At 44.2% G+C, this 19,599-nt stretch overlaps 1 protein-coding gene across 1 annotated transcript; it reads left to right on the top strand.

The window, feature by feature from the left end:
* Positions 1-15,551: 15,551 nt before the first annotated feature.
* LOC138385224 (serum amyloid A-3 protein-like) lies at positions 15,552-19,561 on the top strand. The gene is made up of 4 exons (XM_069471187.1): positions 15,552-15,631; positions 16,212-16,306; positions 18,756-18,894; positions 19,273-19,561. The coding sequence occupies exons 2-4, from the start codon at positions 16,216-16,218 to the stop codon at positions 19,409-19,411; spliced, it is 369 nt and encodes a 122-aa protein (XP_069327288.1). The 5' UTR covers positions 15,552-15,631; positions 16,212-16,215; the 3' UTR covers positions 19,412-19,561.
* Positions 19,562-19,599: the final 38 nt, after the last annotated feature.

Below are 19,599 nucleotides of genomic sequence, written 5' to 3'. Positions count from 1 at the left end.
TTGGGACATGTTGTAGCCACAGAAAGCCACAGGCTCAATTCTTCCTTGACTCTCAAACCTTTTCACTGGTCCTAATGCCCAGTCATTCCAGGCCTTTCCCAAGTGTGCCAGGCCTGCAGGTGAACCCATCTTTAGCCAAGAAGGAAAGGTTTGCCAATCAGGGGCTCAAGTCGTCATTAGCCTCAATCTTCCTATGTGCGGAACCTACCCCAGCTCCCTTTATAACATCTGCTGGGGTTGCATCTCCTTGCTGTGAGTTCCCCACACCTGGGAATGAATGGGGTGAGCCTGGGCTCCTAAATAAGGTTGGGGTCCCCAGAGAGGTAGGGGGACCTGCCTCTGGGGACAGTGTCCACCCAGCAGGTGTGATCAGGGAACATAGACTATGGGGTTATGGAAGAAATGATGTGTCAAGAGAGATGTGAGTCTCCATTTAGGCAGAGAATATCTTTAAAGGAAATTGGAAGGCAAATCACTTGGATCCAAAAGTACTTTTTGTTTATTGAACCACTGTGTTGTAAACCACGTGTCCCTGAAGGTAAGAGAGCCCAGGGAGTTGCAGGATGTTTAGGACTCCAGAGCCAAACAAGGACTCCTCTTTTTGCTGACTAATCAGATTGGGACAGACTCTCCAGTAATCTGCAGACGTGGCTTTGCTCAATCATAAGCGGTAAGTTTCCCATGTTGGATTTTCCTGCTAATGGATGTAAAAGAAAATGGAGTATCTTCTTGATATAACATTTTATTGTCCATCTGAACTGCAAGTCCTGTTTTTTACAATTACTAAACATGTTTAAAGATTTTGATATTCAAATAGCCTAACTGGTGAAGAAGGTTTAGTGATGATTCATAACATGTACTTATCAGTCACTTGAAAGTTAAACACAGCTCAAGAAGAGTTCTTGGGACTTAAAAAATTTCCTGTCCCCAAGTGAGTTCTTAGCTTTACCACTACTGCACAATTCCAGAAGAGATTTTGGGTTTGGAGATGTCTGTAATTCATCTCCAATCTCTCCTGCAAATGTTTGAAAAGAAATAAAGTGAACAATTTTTAAACAGAAAGCAGAGGGTTTGTATCCTCTGACAGCACCAGTCCAGACTTTGAGGGTGGCCCCTGCAGTCACTGACAGTGGCTGGTGACTGAATCCCCCTGGGTGTCCCTCACCCTGACTCAGCCCATCAGGTAGAGGCCAGCAGGCTTCAGAGAGGCAATGAGCCTCAGCCGGCAGCCTCTGGGGGAAGAGACACAGAGGGAGCATAGACAGGTTTGAATTCAGGGTTTCCTGCTGCCTAGAGGACACAACTTGGAAGCTCAAGCTAGGAGGAAGGGGTTCTCTCTTCATCAGAGGCACGGGCTTTGTAAGAAGGGACACACACCAAACAGAATTAGGAGTCCCTTAAAGAAACAGTTGGTCCTTTTACATTTCTGATGATTAGCTTGCTAAGTAGAAGAAACAGGAGGGAGGTCTTTTCTCCTGTCCTCCCCATGGCAGTAATTGCTAGCCTGCTGCCTGGAGGGCAGCAAGCAAAGTGGCAGGTGACCTTTGACAGCTGAGCCATTTCTGATTTTACATATTATGATGAGAGAGGATGGGAATGAGCAATGAGGTCAGTACCTGGGGATTGTTGTTCTCTGGGGAGACAATAATCAGGATGGCCAGTGACACCTTGCTTTCTCTTTTCTTCCATTATACATTTTATACACATAGTCTTTCCTATTTAACTTATTGGAATCTAACTGATTTATCATAAAATAAGCATGAGCTTTCTCCCTTTACATGTATAATCATTTTCCCCTCAATTACAAATCTCATTTTCATGGAGGCTTATCTTGGAGCTGGTCATCCCCTGTGTCCTCCCATTTTATGCCCAATATCTAGTGCAGTGACAGCTGCATAGAAGGCGCTCAGTGAATAGCTGGTGACTGAATAAATGAATGAGTATGTCACTGTAGGACATTCTGAAAACACAGAATAACATGAGTATTTCCCACTACCTGGAAACACAGGTACCGTTTGATGGACAACGTCCTAGGATGTGTTTCACTAGGGGAACATGTCTTTGAGCAAAAAGGGAATCATATTCTATTGCATTCTTTCCCTTAAGACATTACCTTTACTCCTCCGGGTCATTAAATGTTCTTCCACAACCTCAGTACATGACAGAGTTGAAGTCATACTAGGTCTGTCTGTGATGGGAACTCCATGTCACAACCCCTACTGGGAAGTTGTTGTGGTGTTTTGTAATGAGACTTTCTGTTAGAAATAGGCAAGGCAAAATGGAATGGGCACAAAGTCCGGGTTTCTGATCCAAGAGCTGAGACTGCTGTGACTGATGGCATTCTCCCAAACCAAACCTTCCAACCCGGAATTACCATAAACCACCTTCATCTTTTTCAGGGTGTACAAGTTCCCAGAAAAGATCATTTGTTACGGGATGGAGGCAAGGAGCTGGGGTAGCAAGAGCGCTGGCCAAGGTGTGAGTGTCGTGGGGTCTGCTCCTTGAATGAGCCGTTTGTAGTCCCTACAGCTTCTCCATCAGAAAGGGATTTGGAGATGGATTTCTTCTTAATGAGTAAAAGAGTGTCACACCTATGGGATGTGGTGTACATGTCTGAAAAATTAATAGGCTGTGACCTTGTAAAAGATGAATTCATAGGTAAACAGACCTCCCCTTTCCTAGGGGGAAAACTTGTGTCTCTTTCCAGTAATTAGAAATCTCACAAAGCTTGTTGCCTGCAAGTTTGAATGCTGTGTGTCAGCTTTAAAAACTAGCTGCTTTCTACAGTTTTCACATGAAGCCCGCGTTGGGAATATGCCTCACTGCCATTCCGACTACTCTCTCTCTCTCCTTTCTGCCTCTGTTGTCCCTCCGTCCTCTAGAGGACTGTGAATAGCAGACCCCATCACCATTGTGAGAGGGTCAGAAAGGCAACGCCACCATTTCATCTGGCAGTTCCCTTGGGCTTTGGGGCTCAGTTCTATGGGCCCACGAGTATCAGCTGACCACAGCTTTGCACCCCGCACTCAGCCCAAAGCAATAAACAGTCCCACCTGCTTGCCCTAACCCTGTGCTTAACCACGGTTTCCTTACCCCTCTCGTGTCCCTGCTTTCACTGCACAGACACTCACTTCCCCGTGAGTCAGGCTCAGTCCTCCCCACACTCTACCTGCGCCTCCTCTACTGCCTTCCAGTGAACCGTGGGGGAGAAGGTTCTGTGGGGGGATCCCCCTTTATCTTTGCCTATTTGCTTCCCTTGTAACAAAAACCTGACTCCTGCCCGTGCCGTGTTGATTCCACGGTATTCCCACCCTCACCCGCGGGGCAGGCGTCCTGTGGTGCCTCCTGCACAGCCCAATGGGAGAGAGGGCCCACATCCACTTGCTGCCCACTGCCATTTCCACATGCTTCACCTTGAATTCTTTGTCATTTATCCTCTCTGAAATCACTGCCAAATTCTTTACCACTCTCTCTCCAGTTTGCCAATGTTATCTGCACAAGTGATTTCTGAGAGAGGGATTTTCAAGCACACATTCCTGAAGACCACCTCTAACTTGCTATACCAGGACCACAAAGATTCTGGCCCAGGAATCTGCATTGTTCAAACACCCACCAGATGCTCTGATGTAGACAATCTGGTTAGTAATGTTTGGGCACAAAGCATCTCTCTATTGTATTCATTAAGAACTTTCCAATCCCCTCCCACCCTCCTGGAAAATTTCCACAGCTCATTCACGGTCCTTGTCCTGACATATTCACTGCCAGTACTCTTAGTGACAATAACTATATTGTTGAACCCTCCGGCATACTGGAATTCCAGGTCATGCCCACCTCAAAGCCCTGTGTCCAGTTTCTTTTTATTCTGCCTAAAGAATGGCTCGCACATGAGTTTCCCTCCTCTTTATTGCCACTAACGTTGAATTCAGATCCAGGCAAAAATTCTCCTCCCTGGAAGAGCCTTCCCAGTAGCCACACCCCACATTCTGGGCAAGAGTTTGTGGCTCCCAAGCACGTAGTTCACATCTGCTGGGTCATCTTACCCCTCCCCTCAGAGCTGGTTTCACATGTGTCAGTTCCCCTGCTGGACTGCCGGCCCCGCTAACATAACTAACATGTGGACAGCAGTTTACAGGTCATAAAAATGCTTTCCTTCCTATTTTCCTGTGTAACTTTCCATTCATTTGACAACATTTGCTATTGTAAAGGGGAAGTGAGATATGTAGACAGACACAACACAATTTAACAAGAGCTTAAATAGAGGCACACACTGGTGGCATTCCAAACTCTACTAGGGTATGGCAGGCCAGGGAATAGTAATATAATGGCTGCTGATTCTTTTTTTTTTTTACTGAGACTGCAAGACTATGCTCTATGTTAACATGCTTTATTTGATCTAAGTCACAGAGAATCTTTGAGGATCTTGGTGAAGACACTGAGGTTTAGAGGTAAATGTTTAGGACCTTCTCTGAGGTCACACAGGTAACAGATGCAGAGCCAGGATTGCAGGCTGGTTTGTGTGACTCCAGAACCTGTGACACACTAAACAAGGCCAAGAAGGTCATCTCCACTCTAGCATGATAGGGAACATGCTAAGACCAGTGAATTCGTGAGCATGGGCCCCTGTCATACTTCTTTCCTATAAAATTAGTTCCTTGATCAGAGGCAATATGCCTTTGGCTCTCTCACTATTGGGTAAGTGTGGATGTGCTATTCTGCCCAGAACCCCAGATTGTAGTTGGAGGGTTTCCTAGAAACTATAGATCGAGGACCCTTCAGTACTTCATATACCAGGCCAGGAGCTGGGCTGCATCTGCAGGTAGGGAGGTCAGGGAGCTCAGCTGTGGAGATCTGGGGACAGCAGAGTGAGAAAAGGGCAAGGAAGTGGGTTGTCGGGGGAGAGGGATGACCCAGCTTGCAATGATGGCTGGGTACCTACTGGTTCTTACTTCTAATGGAGGTTCCACTTAACTTGCATAACAGGCCAGACAATAGAAGAATCAAACAACAGAAGAATCTCCCCACTGTGCCCTCTCCCCACCCCCACTGCCTTGCCACGATTCCTAGCCTGGCTTCTCTGCAAACAGAGCTGATGCAAAGTCTGCCATGCAGGTGTTTTACTTGGGAATGACCTTGGGATCAGGGATGAGAGATGGGGGAGTAAAACAGAAAGGAGCAAGGCTAATGCCAGGACATGTTACAGGGCTGGCCACAGGTAAAGGCCACATGACTGGTGCTCAATTCCACTGGGACTTTCTGAGGAACACAGTAAAAAGTGTCCCAGCACCCTCCACTAGGAATCAGAAGAGAAAAGCACCGACCCACTGGCTTCCATCTCCTAGTGGTCACGGGTGTCCCCCAGCACTAACTTTCCTGCCTTTCTTGGCTGTGCACACGTGGGTGCTCTGGGGTTTCCCTGGAGTGTGCAGTGCAAAGTCCGTGGAGCCGACCCAAAGCAAGGTGCTGCCAGGCTGTGCCTGCGTGACACGGATCCAAGCCCACGTGGAGCTCACCGCTGTGGCCGTGCCTGGAGAAAGAGGCGGCGGCTAGCGGCTCTCAAGTTGTTCATCGGCCGCTTCTGGTACACGGTGCGATGCTGTGCTTTTCTAAAGCAAGTGGGAAAGAGTAGACCTCCCCAAGGCATGGACACAGCAAGTTCACTCAGGAACAAAGGGACTGATCGGGTCTTAGACTGAGAACAAGAGTGAAGAGGAAACACACTGGGTAGCAAGATGGGGAGAGAGGCAGGGCAATGGGGCAAGACAGAGAAATATAAACGGCTATGGACGGATGAATGAAGCGGCCATTAGCCTTGCGGTCCCACAAAGGCAGATGCCACTCCCCGTGGGAACATGATCTGAAGCACAGTGCTTCATAGGACACTGAAGAAATTTAGGGCTGCTCCCGTGCTGGAATAGGTTTAGGGACAGGGTGGCATTCCTAGCAACAATATTAGATCTATTACACACCACATAATATCTTGCTGAAAATAACTTGTTTTTGTTTTCCTACAAGAAAACTTTTGTCAGAAGCTGCGGTAAAGTTAGGGTAATACGCTGGCCATTATGGTTAGGGGATCCAAGGGACATAAGACTCTTATGCCCCAATCAAACCCACAAGGTCCTCAGTGGAGACAAGTTCCAAGGGCCATGACCAGCAGCTCTATTGTTAGCTGAGGTTTGGCCCCAGACTCCAAAGCTGCACCCAGGTAAGCCTGGCTGCACTGTGTGGTCTGGGCTAGCGATCTCAGAGGTCTTCTCCACGCCTAGTTCCAGATTCCATGTCCAGCCCCCAGGTTGGAAAGGCCATTGCAGTCAGCACCCGCCAGCACTGGGAGAGGGGAACCAGGCGGCCTGAGCTCCCGTTTGACCCTTTCGGAGCCAAGTCCCCATTGCACACTCACAGAGGGCCTTTGCCAAAGCTATTTAAGGCTAAATAACTGAGAACAGAACAAGCTGTGAGACCTGCTCTGTTCCACTTCCTTAATCAGGCAAGGCTACCTTGCCGTAACAAAGATACTCCAAAATGCAGAAGCCTAAGGAATAGACAAACTTATGCCTCACTCAACATTTTGTGGCTGGTATTGCAGCTACCATCTTTCAGGTTTCTGCCAAGTTGTTGCTCTTACACGCCTGTGGCTGAATCCTGCTACTCAGGTGTGAGCCGGGGACAGGCAGCATCAGCATCACCTGGGATCTTGTCAGAAATGCAAAATCTCAGGCTCCACCCTAGAGCTACTGTGGTGGTCAGGACCACTGTGCCTAATGTGTAGGCAGCAGTGTGAAATAAAAATGTGGAGACTCTTGTGCAGAAATGGCTAAGAATCCAAGCCCCTGAAAGCAGAGCACTCAACCAAGCACGGGTCCTCTTAGGCTCGGGGCTCTGTGCACTGCCCAGGCCTCACTTCCTTGCAGCCGGACAGTTTAGTAGGAAAAGCTACACAGCCAGGGGATTAAAAACACTGACACTATGTCACTAAACTCAGCCTTTGCCTACTAGTGTCAGATGTAACTAATGCCTACAGCACTACAGGAATGTAGTAACTCAAAGGTCCACACTGACAGTAAGTGGAGTCACCCATCTGGAACAATGTATCACCTGGGCAAGTTGGGAATAAGGCAACGGGGTCGACACTCTCTGTGTTAAGGACACGGGGGTGCTGACCCCTCTGGGAAGATCTAGTGGGGAACAAGTGGGGGTTCTCCAGGCCTCTCTTGCTGTTCCTATTTGTTCCACTGGACCAGGGTTGACTGGGAGCTACAGGCTCCTCGTCTAGGCACAGCAGTGCCGTGCTGTGTTCTGCAGATATTCAGGAAGTTTAGTGGCATCAGATTCCTATGAAATGAAGGGCTGGGAAAGGCTGGTTTGCGCTGTGAACTCTATCTGACGTTACTGCTCCCGACACGAGGGGAGAGTCAGCCCCACGTTCTGCACATGCCGTGTAGAAGGGAAGGGACGGAACCCGGCTGAACCTCAGCAGGTGGGCACAGGTAAAAGTTATACCCATTTACAGTCAGGAGTCTCCTCGCCCCCTTTACAATTCCCAAACAGGTCACACCCTTCATGGGCAAGAAGAAACAGAAGAACCAGATCAAGCAGACACCAGATGGCCGTGGAGGCCCACGACTAACTTTTCCACCCAGGAATCTACCTGAGAACCCCTAACTGATCTTAAGTTACTTTTCAGAAAAAACAGTAAGATCAAAGGAGCTCCCAGATCTCCAGATAAATGAAAAGTTGTTCCTGTCTCTAAAACCAGCCTCTGTCTGATCAAACTGGGAGGCCAGAAGCAGATGGCAACCAAAGGAGACAGCTGGCCCAAGATACCGGACCAGGCCTGTATTAATGCAACCTAAGCTTTACCTTGTTGTCATACACACAATTCTACACCCCATAATTACTCATCTCTACCTCCTCGATTTAACCTCAGAAAAAAAATTATTCAGGAACTTTGGTTTGTTTCTTGGATAGAGTTCTTAATGACTCATTCTCTAACCAGGGGGACCCCTCTCACTAATATACCAATGTCTGGTATTCTCTGTGCCCCCTCAGAATACATTTTTGTCCATGGGACAAATGGCCAACACTGGGCCTATGGATGCCTTGACAGCTGGCACACAGGAGGTATTTGTTTGCTAGGATATTTAGTCAGTCCGCTCTCTGTTCACAACTCTAGCAATGCTTGGCATTGGACCAGTCCTTAAAATTTTTTGCTAGAGCAAAAAGATCTGTATCATATCTCCTTCCAGATAAGTATTTACCAGGCAGCCTACCAGATGGTATAGGATATTTCTTTGGGTGAACTCTGTTACCCTGGTGGGGAGTTGCTGCTCATGAACTTATGATTAGAAACCTTTCCATCACCCTGGGACGGCTTGCCAATGAGACCACATTGACCATAGTGGCTCAACAAAGAGGGCTAGCTGCTTTGACTAGAGTAGTACTAGATAATAGATTGCCCTAAATTATATATTGGCCGAGCAAGAAGGTGTTTGTGTTATGGCTAACACATCATGCTGTGTTTACATCAATACTTCTGCAGAAGTTGAGCCCCATCTAGATAAAATTAGACAAGAATCCACCTGGCTCCAACAAAGTGTCCCCTAAAGAACCTGAATATAATATATTAGAAAACTTGTTTTCATGGATTCCATTGGGAATAAGATCTATTTTTGATGGTCTGCTTAAACTGGGAATTATAATTTTATGTGTGTTGAGATTTCTCTTCCTTCTTGTCAAGTTCTGTACCTGTACCTGCTGTTGATCTTGTATTTTTAAATCAGTGCCCTCTGTTCATGAAATGATTATCCAATATGCAAAAGAGTTCCCTGGCCCACCTCCACCTGTCTGGCTCCAACCTGGTGAATGTTTACAATTAAATGTAAAACAATTTGATTCTGCAGACCCAGACTTATGCCTTTTGTCAGCAGGAAGTAGCTGGAGCAGTTGTCACCCAATTCCCTCAGCATTGAGGAATGAACTACAAAAGGGGGGATTATAACTGTAGGACCAGCTAAAATTGGCCCTACTCTGTTGCTAATGAAATGTTGAATTATCTTGTAGATATAACAGAGCCAAAACTGCAAGTCTTGTAGCCCACGCATGCACAATAGAAAAAAACTTTGACCTCTAACAACACCTGGAACGAACATTTCCTCCCCATGAAACCAAGAAGGCCAGGACATGACTGGAACCTGAATACCAGAACTCTAACAAACAAGAGTCCATTGGCCCAGAAAATCCATTGCTAAAATCTGCCTCAACACACCTTACTGCAAATGGCCAAATTTGAAGCCCTCCAATCACACTCTGCCAAGCCAACACTCCTAAGACTTTCTCTTGGCCTTTGACCTCCTTCAAACTTTCCCCAGACCCTAAAACAAGGAGAAAGATCTGAGCCAGGTCCCCTGTCTCCTTGCTGGTTGGCCTTGCAACAAAGCCTTTCTTTTCTCTAAGCCAGTGCCATAGCATTGGCTTCTATGCACATCTGGAAGTGAGCCCTTGCTCAGTAACACTTTCTATTTTGTAGACTGGATGCTGCCCAGTTCATGAATTTCTAATAAAAGCCAATTAGATCTTTAAAACATAATTTGTTAAAATTTTGTTCATTGACTCATTTCCCAAGGATTAGTATGGCTATATCTAGAGGGACAAAGGAAAGAATTTGTGGAACTTTGAATTAGAAGGGGGTAATCCCAAGTATGTACTGAGAAATATTTAATAACTGGCCCTCTGGAAAAAAAACAATAAAGCCCTGATTTATAGTATTTGACAATTCCCATGGTTTAAATTCTCCCACCATAGTTTATTCCAAACTACCAATAGCTTAAAAATTGGCTTGCAAAATCCCTAAAAACTTTTTTTTTTTTTTTTTTTTTTTGAGACAGAGTCTCACTCTGTTGCCCGGGCTAGAGTGAGTGCCGTGGCGTCAGTCTAGCTCACAGCAACCTCAAACTCCTGGGCTCAAGCGATCCTCCTGTCTCAGCCTCCCGAGTAGCTGGGACTACAGGCATGCACCACCATGCCCGGCTAATTTTTTCTATATATATATTTTTAGCTGTCCATATAATTCTTTCTATTTTTAGTAGAGATGGGGTCTCGCTCTTGCTCAGGCTGGTCTCGAACTCCTGAGCTCAAACGATCCGCCCACCTCGGCCTCCCAGAGAGCTAGGATTACAGGCGTGAGCCACCGCGCCCGGCCAAAATCCCTAAAAACTTAATAACCAGCTCTCCTAAGCTGGTTTGAGCCAGCTCTAGCACACCACTGGGCAGTCTGCTTCCAAAAGGTAGAGACTACTAGCTGTATGTTTGAATTTAAGTTGAGAGTTTCAGTGAATCCTCAGGAGAAAAAAAAAAAGAAGCAAAGCAAAACTTATAATCCTTTAAAAACGGCTAGCTTTTTAAGAAAACTCTTCAGAGAAAATAAAACTACCACAATATTTACATAGGTTGTAGAAACTGGTCATCAGAGAACTGAATAATATAACATTCTACTTTCTCCACCAAGAGTGAGACAGGAAACAGACAGAAAATCCCAACTTGCTACATTTCTGAAAGTTGCCAGTTTCATAAGCTAGGGAAAAAATAGATCTGTGTGAAGAAAATAAACAAAGAGAAAGAATAAAGCACTAAAAAAGAATTAGTGCATGGCTGTAAACTATAATTTTGTTAAATATAAAATACATTTACTTCCATAAAAAATAACTGACAATAGAGTGAAAATAAAAACCACAAACTGGGGCCAGATATTTGCAACATTCATAATCAAAAGCCTTTGTATCAAGTATATAAAGAACTCCTACACATCAGTAAAAAGGGGGAAAAATAAATGAATAGAAATTACACAGAAGGGAAAGCACAAATGGCTTATAAATGGTGTAAAAATTGTCAATCTCATCAATAATCAGGAAAATATAAACTACAATGTGATACTACTTATCACTCACCAATTTGATATAAAAAGTAAGTATGGCCTAGAATATGGAGCAAGGAGGCCACTCACCCACTGCTGGTGGGGATTTAAATTAGTACAGTTATTTTGGAAAAACAACTTGGCATTATCAACTAAACTTCAACACGATCATTGCCTATTCCACTCCTGGGTCTGTATTAATAGAAACTCTTATACCAGGAGACCTGTACAAGATTGTTTAAAACACCATTTGTAATAGCCAAAAAGAATCAATCCCAATGTTGGAATGAGTTATGATCTATTCATACTTTGGAATACTATTCAGCATTGAAAATGAGAGTACAACTATAACAGACATCAACATGCCTATATCTAAAGAACATATTTTTGATTAAAATAAGCCAGTGACCAGAGAATCATACAACATAATTCTGTTTACAGAAAGCTCAGAACCAGACAAATGCCTAAATAGTATGTTGTTCCTGGATACATACATGGGACAACAATAATTTTTAAAAAGCAAGGGAACAATAAGGGCAACGTTTAGGTTGAGGGTTACCTTGGAGAAAGAGCAGGGAGGAGTGTGCAGCCAGAAAGAGGAACACAAGGAGCTCCTGAGATATCAGCAACATTCTATTTCTTGGATTGCTTGGGGAGCTCACGGTGGGGTTAATAATACAAAAAATTTAACTAGTAAAGTAATATAAATTAATACATGAAATGTTAATATATTAAATTTAAAAATTGTGCTACTGATTCTCTATATAAACAAAAGTATGTAAATGTAAAACTGCTTACCAAAAGATATGGTTGCAGCACAAATCGCTCCTCAAATCATTCTAATAATTTCCAAATTATTTGTTGATTTCTTAGTTGGTGTATGTGTTGCTTCACACAAGTGTCACTTTTGAAGTGATGCCCCATTCTCTGCCTTGATTTGACATGGAGAAGCATGTGTACTACTCCAATGACTTTGCCATCAAACTGATAGTTGTTGGATGATGTATAGTTTCAATAGGTAGAGAAAGAAATGGTGCACGGCGTTGAATTATTTTTCTACCAAGTAAGGTAACATAGTCATGGCTTGCAAGGATCAGGAAGTAAACATCTTTTTTAGGGGGTAGGGGAGGGCATTGTTTTATTTACCACACTAATGTACTCTTTTAGCTAAGGTTTTCTTGATTTAAATTTTTAAAAAGGTATTTTAATGATATTGGACATAATAATTATTTTTTAAAACCAGTAATATTTTAAACAGTACATTAATTGTACACTTAAAGGTTGCCCACATGCTTTCTCACCTGCATATTAAATGATTAGTTAATATTAGAAAGAGAAATTTGAACAGTAAGAGAAAAAAGAACTCGTGTGCAGATGAAAATTCTGAATAAGCATGGTTTCGCTGTAACAGAGTGTTGACTTTAGATGCAAATGATTATATACTGAACATTCCATGTGCTACTAATTCTACTTTGGCCTTTTCTTTTCTTTGTGGTAAGTTTTGAGCTTCTCGAGCCCGTCTCTCTTTCTCAGCACTACCTACTGGAATACCACGAAATTCCAGGGCTTAGCCTTAAAAAACTACAGGCCTCATAACTGCTGGTGAAAGAAGTCTCAGCAAATGAGAAGGAATGTTCTCTCTTCTCTGAAGGCTGCAAGAAATGCCTCTGATTTTCTGCATCATAAACACATCCTTGCGACCGTTATTTCTAACACAGGAATCTTGAAAGACACCCAAACTTCAAAGCTGGCTGCTATGTTTTATAAAATTAAATCTTGATATTTAAAACTGTAGTTCTTAATTGACAATCTTACTTGTTAATGTGTTGTCCTAGTAATAATATTTTAATTAACCTTTCTGTCTTCTGGAAAGTATAAATTATTTTATTTATTTTTTTTTTTGAGACAGAGTCTCACTCTGTTGCCCGGGCTAGAGTGAGTGCCGTGGCGTCAGTCTAGCTCACAGCAACCTCAAACTCCTGGGCTTAAGCGATCCTACTGCCTCAGCCTCCCAAGTAGCTGGGACTACAGGCATGCGCCACCATGCCCGGCTAATTTTTTGTATATATATATTTTAGTTGTCCATATAATTTCTTTCTATTTTTAGTAGAGACGGGGTCTCGCTCTTGCTGAGGCTGGTCTCGAACTCCTGACCTCGAGCGATCCACCCGCCTCGGCCTCCCAGAGTGCTAAGATTACAGGCGTGAGCCACCGCGCCCGGCCTTGGAAAGTATAAATTATTATGCATGTTCTTGGTTAAGCTGGAACAGCTGAAATTCATTAAGGGCTTTACCTGTGCCCAGAACTAATCCAAGCCTCTGTCAGCATTGATCATTTAATCCTCACAACAATCCCACAAGGTAAGGACCCCTATTTTCCTCATTTCACATTTAGGGAATATAAAATTTTTCTTGCTGGCGCTCTAAGACTGAGGCTTAGGTCTGAGATGCCATTCTTATATCTGTGGACCTTTGGACTTTGTTATTTTTGTTTTTCCAGTTCTTAACAGGACTGTCTTGGTGTTCTCCTCTTCTACTTAAATTAATTGAGAACAGAAAAAAGTGGAGGTCTCTTGGGCCTCTCAAGCAGTCTGGTCACATGTGGCTATTAGAATAGGGTCACCATCTAATTTATTCTTCACTCCAGGTCATTTTTGAGAGTGAAAGGAGGTGCCACTGTTAATGATTAAGTTTGGACAATAAACACTGAGACTCTCCAGTGCAAACCAGGACACAGTCACTTACAGGAGGATGTTGGGAAATGCCTTTAAGGCCTGGAGGTTCTGGCATCACCATGACAGGAAATCTTTCTTTTTCAGGAGAAACAATTGAAAGTAGTTGGCTGGCACTATTGTTATTGTTCTAAGCATGGCACTGGAAGGAACTGTGTGTCCCTTCCAGAAGGCCGAATACATTGAATAACAAAGGCACAGAACATGCAAGGCTTGTAAAAGGCCGCAAAAGTGCTCCCATGTATACCATGACCAGTGGCTGTGGATGGTTGACAACATTTCTCCTCTCTGCTCCCACTTTCCTGTTTATTCCTAGGACCAAGTAAGCCAAGCCAGCTCAGAGTTAAATCTGACCACAGGGAATCCCACCTTTTCCAAGGAATGGAAGTTGTGTAGGGAATATCTGCATGTTGCTTAGCATTGCCTTGGATAAGAACCAAAGGGACAGGGAAATCCTTTGACAGTTATTTGCCCTAAAACTTTCACCTCATTGTTTTAATTCCTAAAGGAATTAAAATAAGGCCCAGACCTAGAAAGAGCCATAATTCTCAATTCTGGCAGGCTCTCATCTGTGACAATGATTCCCAAACATGGTGTAACCCTGGCCTGATCTGCTTCATCCTGGGTCACTGCTCCTCTTCCTGATGTCCTACTCAAAATTCCTCTAGTCTTGTAACAAAAGTTAGAAGTCCTTAATCCTTGTTTTTCTCTGGGTTACCAGTTGAACACAAGTCTCACCTCCTTTCTGGCTGTTATATGCTACCTTCCAACATCTTTTCTATCAAGTCTCCATAATTTGCTTGCAACAGTCTTGGAGATTATTTCCCTAGTATCTTTAACGCATGGCCCACATTCCTCTTCTTCCCCAAAAACTCCAGGCAAAAATTCTGAGCTATTATTTCCTGGGCTGGGCCTTGCTTGCCCTACTGTATTCCTCAGGCTTCCAGCCCAGGTTCCCATTGTGAGCAGGACCAGATCTGATGTCCTCTGGATTCCCTCATCATCTCTGCCATGTTACACATGCATCCTTCTTTCTTCTCTAGGGAAATCCAATGGCCTTTAAATTTTTCATTTTGGATAAAGGGGAAGGGATGGGGCAGGTGAGTGGACCATGGACTCCATCTCCCTAATAGCACCTGCATGAAATTTCTTCCCAAGATAATTTTACTAACCTCACATGGTAAAACACAGTATTGCTTTTCTGGTTAAAACAGCTGTTCTCTAACATAACACTTCCCAGTGTTCTTGTGCTGCATCCCAGCTCTCTCTGCCTTCTCCCTGAATCTGCTATTCTGATAATTTAGCAGCCGTGGGCCATTTGCTGCTCATTTTTTATCATGTGCCATTTCTACATGACTTTGTAGCAAATTTTTATGCTACAGTTCAACGTTCCTGGATTATAGCATCCTCCAAACATAACCTGCCATATGACCTTCAATAGCAATGATCATGAATACACTAGAGTCTGGAGGACTTCCTTTTCTGGTGCTGAAAGCTTTATTTTCCTGGGTTGACTATCTCCTTTCTTTCCTATTCCTATAGCCTGGGGTCCCTAGGGTCCCAGCTTTATTCTGAGCAATGGAGCCAGGTGAGCTGTTTCATTTGCCTGTGTTCTCACATTCTTTAGACAATCAGATCTCTTTTTCTGATATTGATTGCTCTTTGCAGTAAATTGTCAGTACCTTATTGCATGGGGGGGCGGGGGATATTTTCTCCATCAGGAGTGAGACGGGAAACAGGCAGAAAACCCTAAATTGCAACACTTCTGCAAGTTACCAGATTGCATAATCTGGGAAAAAATTAGTTCTGTATGAAGAAAAATCCTGATGCTCTGTGTGCTGTGCTCTGGCCAAGAGGGATTGTGCAAGAGCGAAGAGAAGTCTGGTCCATTAGCAACGAGTCAGTATATATAGCACCAGCCACATCTCTCCAGCAGGCGGCTTCGGTAGCTCAGCTTCACTGGAGGCCTCCGCAGGAACGAACAGCCAAAGGTGAGGTGCTGGAACTTTCCAACAGTTTTACTCTTTGGAGATTCTCTTTCTGCAACAGCATTCCTGTGCTACATCTCAGCTTTTTCTACATCCTTCCTCAATCTACTATTCTGATAATTAGAATTCGGCAGATGTGAATACTTTTTAGGGTAAGGATTTGCCATGTGTTCTTCTGTGTGAAGTCAGTGATGGGTAGAGCAGGCATTCTGCAAATATTTATTGACTGACTCTCATATTACAGAGAGGTATGTTGGTCACAAAATTTCTAAAGGCCTCTTTGGAAACTTCCTGTATACAGTTGGGTTTTAAGGCTGATAGGAGATGATTGAAATGGAAAGAGGTTTATACTAAAGGTCTATTGCAATCTCTCACACACCGGGATTCCAATGAGACAAATGGAAACGGAGAACTAGACCTTCTGAAATTCTATCATCTATCTATAGGGGTGTGTGTGTGTGTGTGTGTGTGTAAAATTGAGCGAGGTTTATTCTTGGAAGGGAAGGATGGGCCAACATTACAAAAAACAAAAACCCAAAGCAAAACGTGTATTATCCTTGCTTGTGTTTTCTTGACTCTGCAGCAGGATGAAGCTTTCCATTGTCGTCATTTTCGTCTGCCTGGTCCTGGGCGTCAGCAGCCAAAGATGGTTGTCATTCCCCAAGGAAGCTGCACAAGGTAAGGACCAAAGGATGGGGCAGGAGGCTGTACCTGGCTGCCCCCAGGATTCTCTTGCGCAGAGGCCACATCCCCATTGGGCCAAGGTGCTAGTGAAGCACCTTGATGGATGGAGAAGGAGCATGGTTTTTCCTAGTAGTAGTTCCCCACGCTTTTCTGGCCAACTTTGACACTCTTCTACGAGGATCCCCAGCCTGAGGCCACATAGGGTTTGAGCTGCACCTTTTCAGCACAAGTATGGGAGAGATGCAGAATTCAGGGCTGCATGTTCCCTTCATACAAGTGGGGCTCTACTGCCCCCTAGCGGGGAAATCTGGGGCAGCTCCTTTCTATGTGTCTCGCGTAGCCATGAAGCGGGTGTATCAAAGGTGTGAGGGGTGTTCACAGGGAGGCCGAGCAGAGCCAACGCAGTTCCCATCTACATACTAATAGCAACCAAGATTAACTGAGATTTTAGTATGTTCTGGGCACTGTCCTAAAAGTTTTACATGTACAAATGAATGTTTTCATGCTTTAATCCTGCGATGTAGACATCATTATTATCCCTTAACAGGGAAACGGAGACACAAAGAGACTTAACAAAGTTCCAAAGCAGAGCAGGATTTAACCCAGGTAGTCCTGTTCCTCAGACCTTGCTCTTAAACACGGCACTCTACTGCTTCCTACACAGCAGTGAGGGATTTATGAACACACATCCCGGACTTTACCTGAGAAATAGCAAATAGTTGCGATGTGGTGCCTTTGGAAGGCAACTGTAGCTCCTCTTGCCACAATGAAAGACACAGTGAATTACTTTGATGGTGGTTCTGCTGGGCTGAGACACAACCAGCAAACCGATAGCAAGGGTAATATACCCCACTAGCCATAGTAAAGTGGCAAAGTTTTGTTTTCAGAGTTTTAAATTTAGGGTGTTACTATTTTTCTGTGATAGTCTCTGAAGTTTTAAGGGTTTGCTGTTAATCCTATCTAAATTCTCACACACTCAGTTAAAAATATCTTTTATTCCTTAGGTCAATGATTTTCAAAAGGTTGTTCTAGGACCACTTGCATGAGAATCATCTGGGGTGTGAGGTGCTTTGTGTAATGAAGATTCCTGGGTCTCGCCCAATCCCCAACCACAATCTCTGGGTCCGAAGCCTGGAAATCTTCCTTTTACCAAGCACCCCAGTTGATTTATATGCCCGGTGAAAGTTGAGAACCTGTACCTCTGGTTTTGATGCCACAGTGATAAACTGTACCAGGCATTTTGGAAATACTTATTAAGCAAGTCTGGACTCTAAGGAGCCATTTAAATCAGTAATTCAGAGGGAATAAGTGGAGTAAAAATGTCATAATTCTCAATGAAAGTGATCCATCTGAACACTAGAAATAATAAACATAGAAAATGAAGATGTTATCTCATAGACAAATTATATAAACCATTAGATTCCCCCCTTTCCTAATCAGGTAATTAAAAAAAACTTTTTCATTTAACTCTAGCTTGATCAGATTCCTTCAGTCCATAACTCCCTGCTCTTCATCTTAGTTTAGTCCTTTTTCTTTATTTTTTTATCCTACCCTTCCTAAGGGCCCTAGAAATGAAGTGATAACATACTGAGCACCTACAATGTTCTAGGCATCACACATATATTCTCTTGGTTCTTCTGCCTACCTCTGAGGTAGACAATACTCCTCCCTTTCACTGGGGAGGACACTGAAGTTTTGAACTAGTGGGTCAGTTGCCCTTTTTTGGCAACTAGTTACCCAGTTTATTTAAAGGTCTTGGAGAACTCACCTTTATTACTTGCTTGTTGAATTCTGACAGATTCCCAGATTTTAAACATATCCTGGACATTCAAACGTACTCATGACCAAGTCATCCTCACTCTGCCCACAGGGATGAATTTCTCCCGTTGACGAGGTTTAAGAGCACCCCATGTCTGCAGGCTCCCTCAGAATTCCCTGTGCTCTCATGTCTTGGTCAGACGGTTCCTTGGGTCTGTTCACGTAGAAGTTCATTATATAATGAAACATCCCTTAAAGACCGCGCACTTCTTTACATACATCACACACAGTCAAAATGGAAGTAGCAGCTGGACATGGTGGCTCACTTCTGTAATCCCCTCACTTTAGGAGGCTGAGATGGGAGGATGGAGGCTGCAGTGAGCTATGATTGTGCCACTGCACTCCAGCCTGGGTGACAGAACAAGACTCTGTCTCTAGAAAACAAAAAAGCAAAAATAAAGTGGCAACAAAACTTAGAATGTAATCAAACAGAATAAAACACACAAGTATGATTCTCATAACCTTAACCCAGGGAAGTGAAAAGTAAAGGAATATTCATTTCAAGCTAGTATAATTTCCAAGGGATTTGTTAAAGGGTGAAATCTTAGAAACAGTAGGAAGGAAATTTTTTACTCCTCTATTTTTCTAAGACATGATTATCTTGATCATTTTCTTTTCTTTCCAGGGGCTAAAGACATGTGGAGAGCCTACTCTGACATGAAAGAAGCCAATTTCAAAAATTCAGACAAATACTTCCATGCTCGGGGGAACTATGATGCTGCCCAAAGAGGGCCTGGGGGTGCCTGGGCTGCTAAAGTCATCAGGTAATGCAGATTCCTGGTGTTGCCAGGGGTGGTTGAGCAGAGCTTGACTGCCTTGGACAGTCAGGAGGGAGCAAGCTTCCTCGTAGGGAATTTTCCTGTACAGGCTGTGGCCCCTCCTCTTCTTGCACTCTCTCTGTCTCTGTGCTTCATGTGAGGGTCTGAATGGTTGGTAAGAATGAGTGACTGCCAGCCCTTCCTCTCAGGGTGCTGTTCATCCAGCCTGCAGGTGCCCAGCCTGGGCTGAGGAGGGCTGAGCCCTACTTCCTTGGCCTTCCCGGGCTCCTCTCAGAGCCCACCCTCAGGAAAGGGAGAATGGGAGGGTAGACTGTTGGTCATCAGCCTGGTGATTCATCTTCTCCTTGCCTGCCTCCATCACAGCGATGCCAGAGAGGGTATCCAGAGACTCACGGGCCACGGAGCGGAGGACTCAAGGGCTGACCAGGCTGCCAACAAATGGGGGCGGAGTGGCAAAGACCCCAATCACTTCAGACCCAAAGGCCTGCCTAGCAAGTACTGAGCTTCCTCTTCTCTCTGCTCTCAGGAGACCAGGCTGTGAGCCCTTGAGGGCAGGGACATTTTTTGAACTAGAGTTACTGAATTCTGTATCCCCAGTACTTCGTACAGAAAAGCACGCATAAATTGCTTAATAAATGCTTGTGCAATCCAATGTGTTACTGTATTGGACTCTGGAAACAGAATATGACA

Source organism: Eulemur rufifrons, chromosome 6 (assembly GCF_041146395.1).
Source record: "Eulemur rufifrons isolate Redbay chromosome 6, OSU_ERuf_1, whole genome shotgun sequence".
Taxonomy (NCBI): domain Eukaryota; kingdom Metazoa; phylum Chordata; class Mammalia; order Primates; family Lemuridae; genus Eulemur; species Eulemur rufifrons.
This window is presented reverse-complemented; position numbering and strand designations above follow the sequence as displayed.

What these genes read in the sequence shown, in the direction of transcription:
- LOC138385224 (XM_069471187.1), top strand. Translation starts at nt 16,216, where the DNA reads ATGAAGCTTTCCATTGTCGTCATTTTCGTCTGCCTGGTCCTGGGCGTC. An exon ending in CCCCAAGGAAGCTGCACAAG is followed by an intron (nt 16,307 to 18,755) that starts GTAAGGACCAAA and finishes TTTTCTTTCCAG; the next exon opens with GGGCTAAAGACATGTGGAGA. An exon ending in TGGGCTGCTAAAGTCATCAG is followed by an intron (nt 18,895 to 19,272) that starts GTAATGCAGATT and finishes CCTCCATCACAG; the next exon opens with CGATGCCAGAGAGGGTATCC.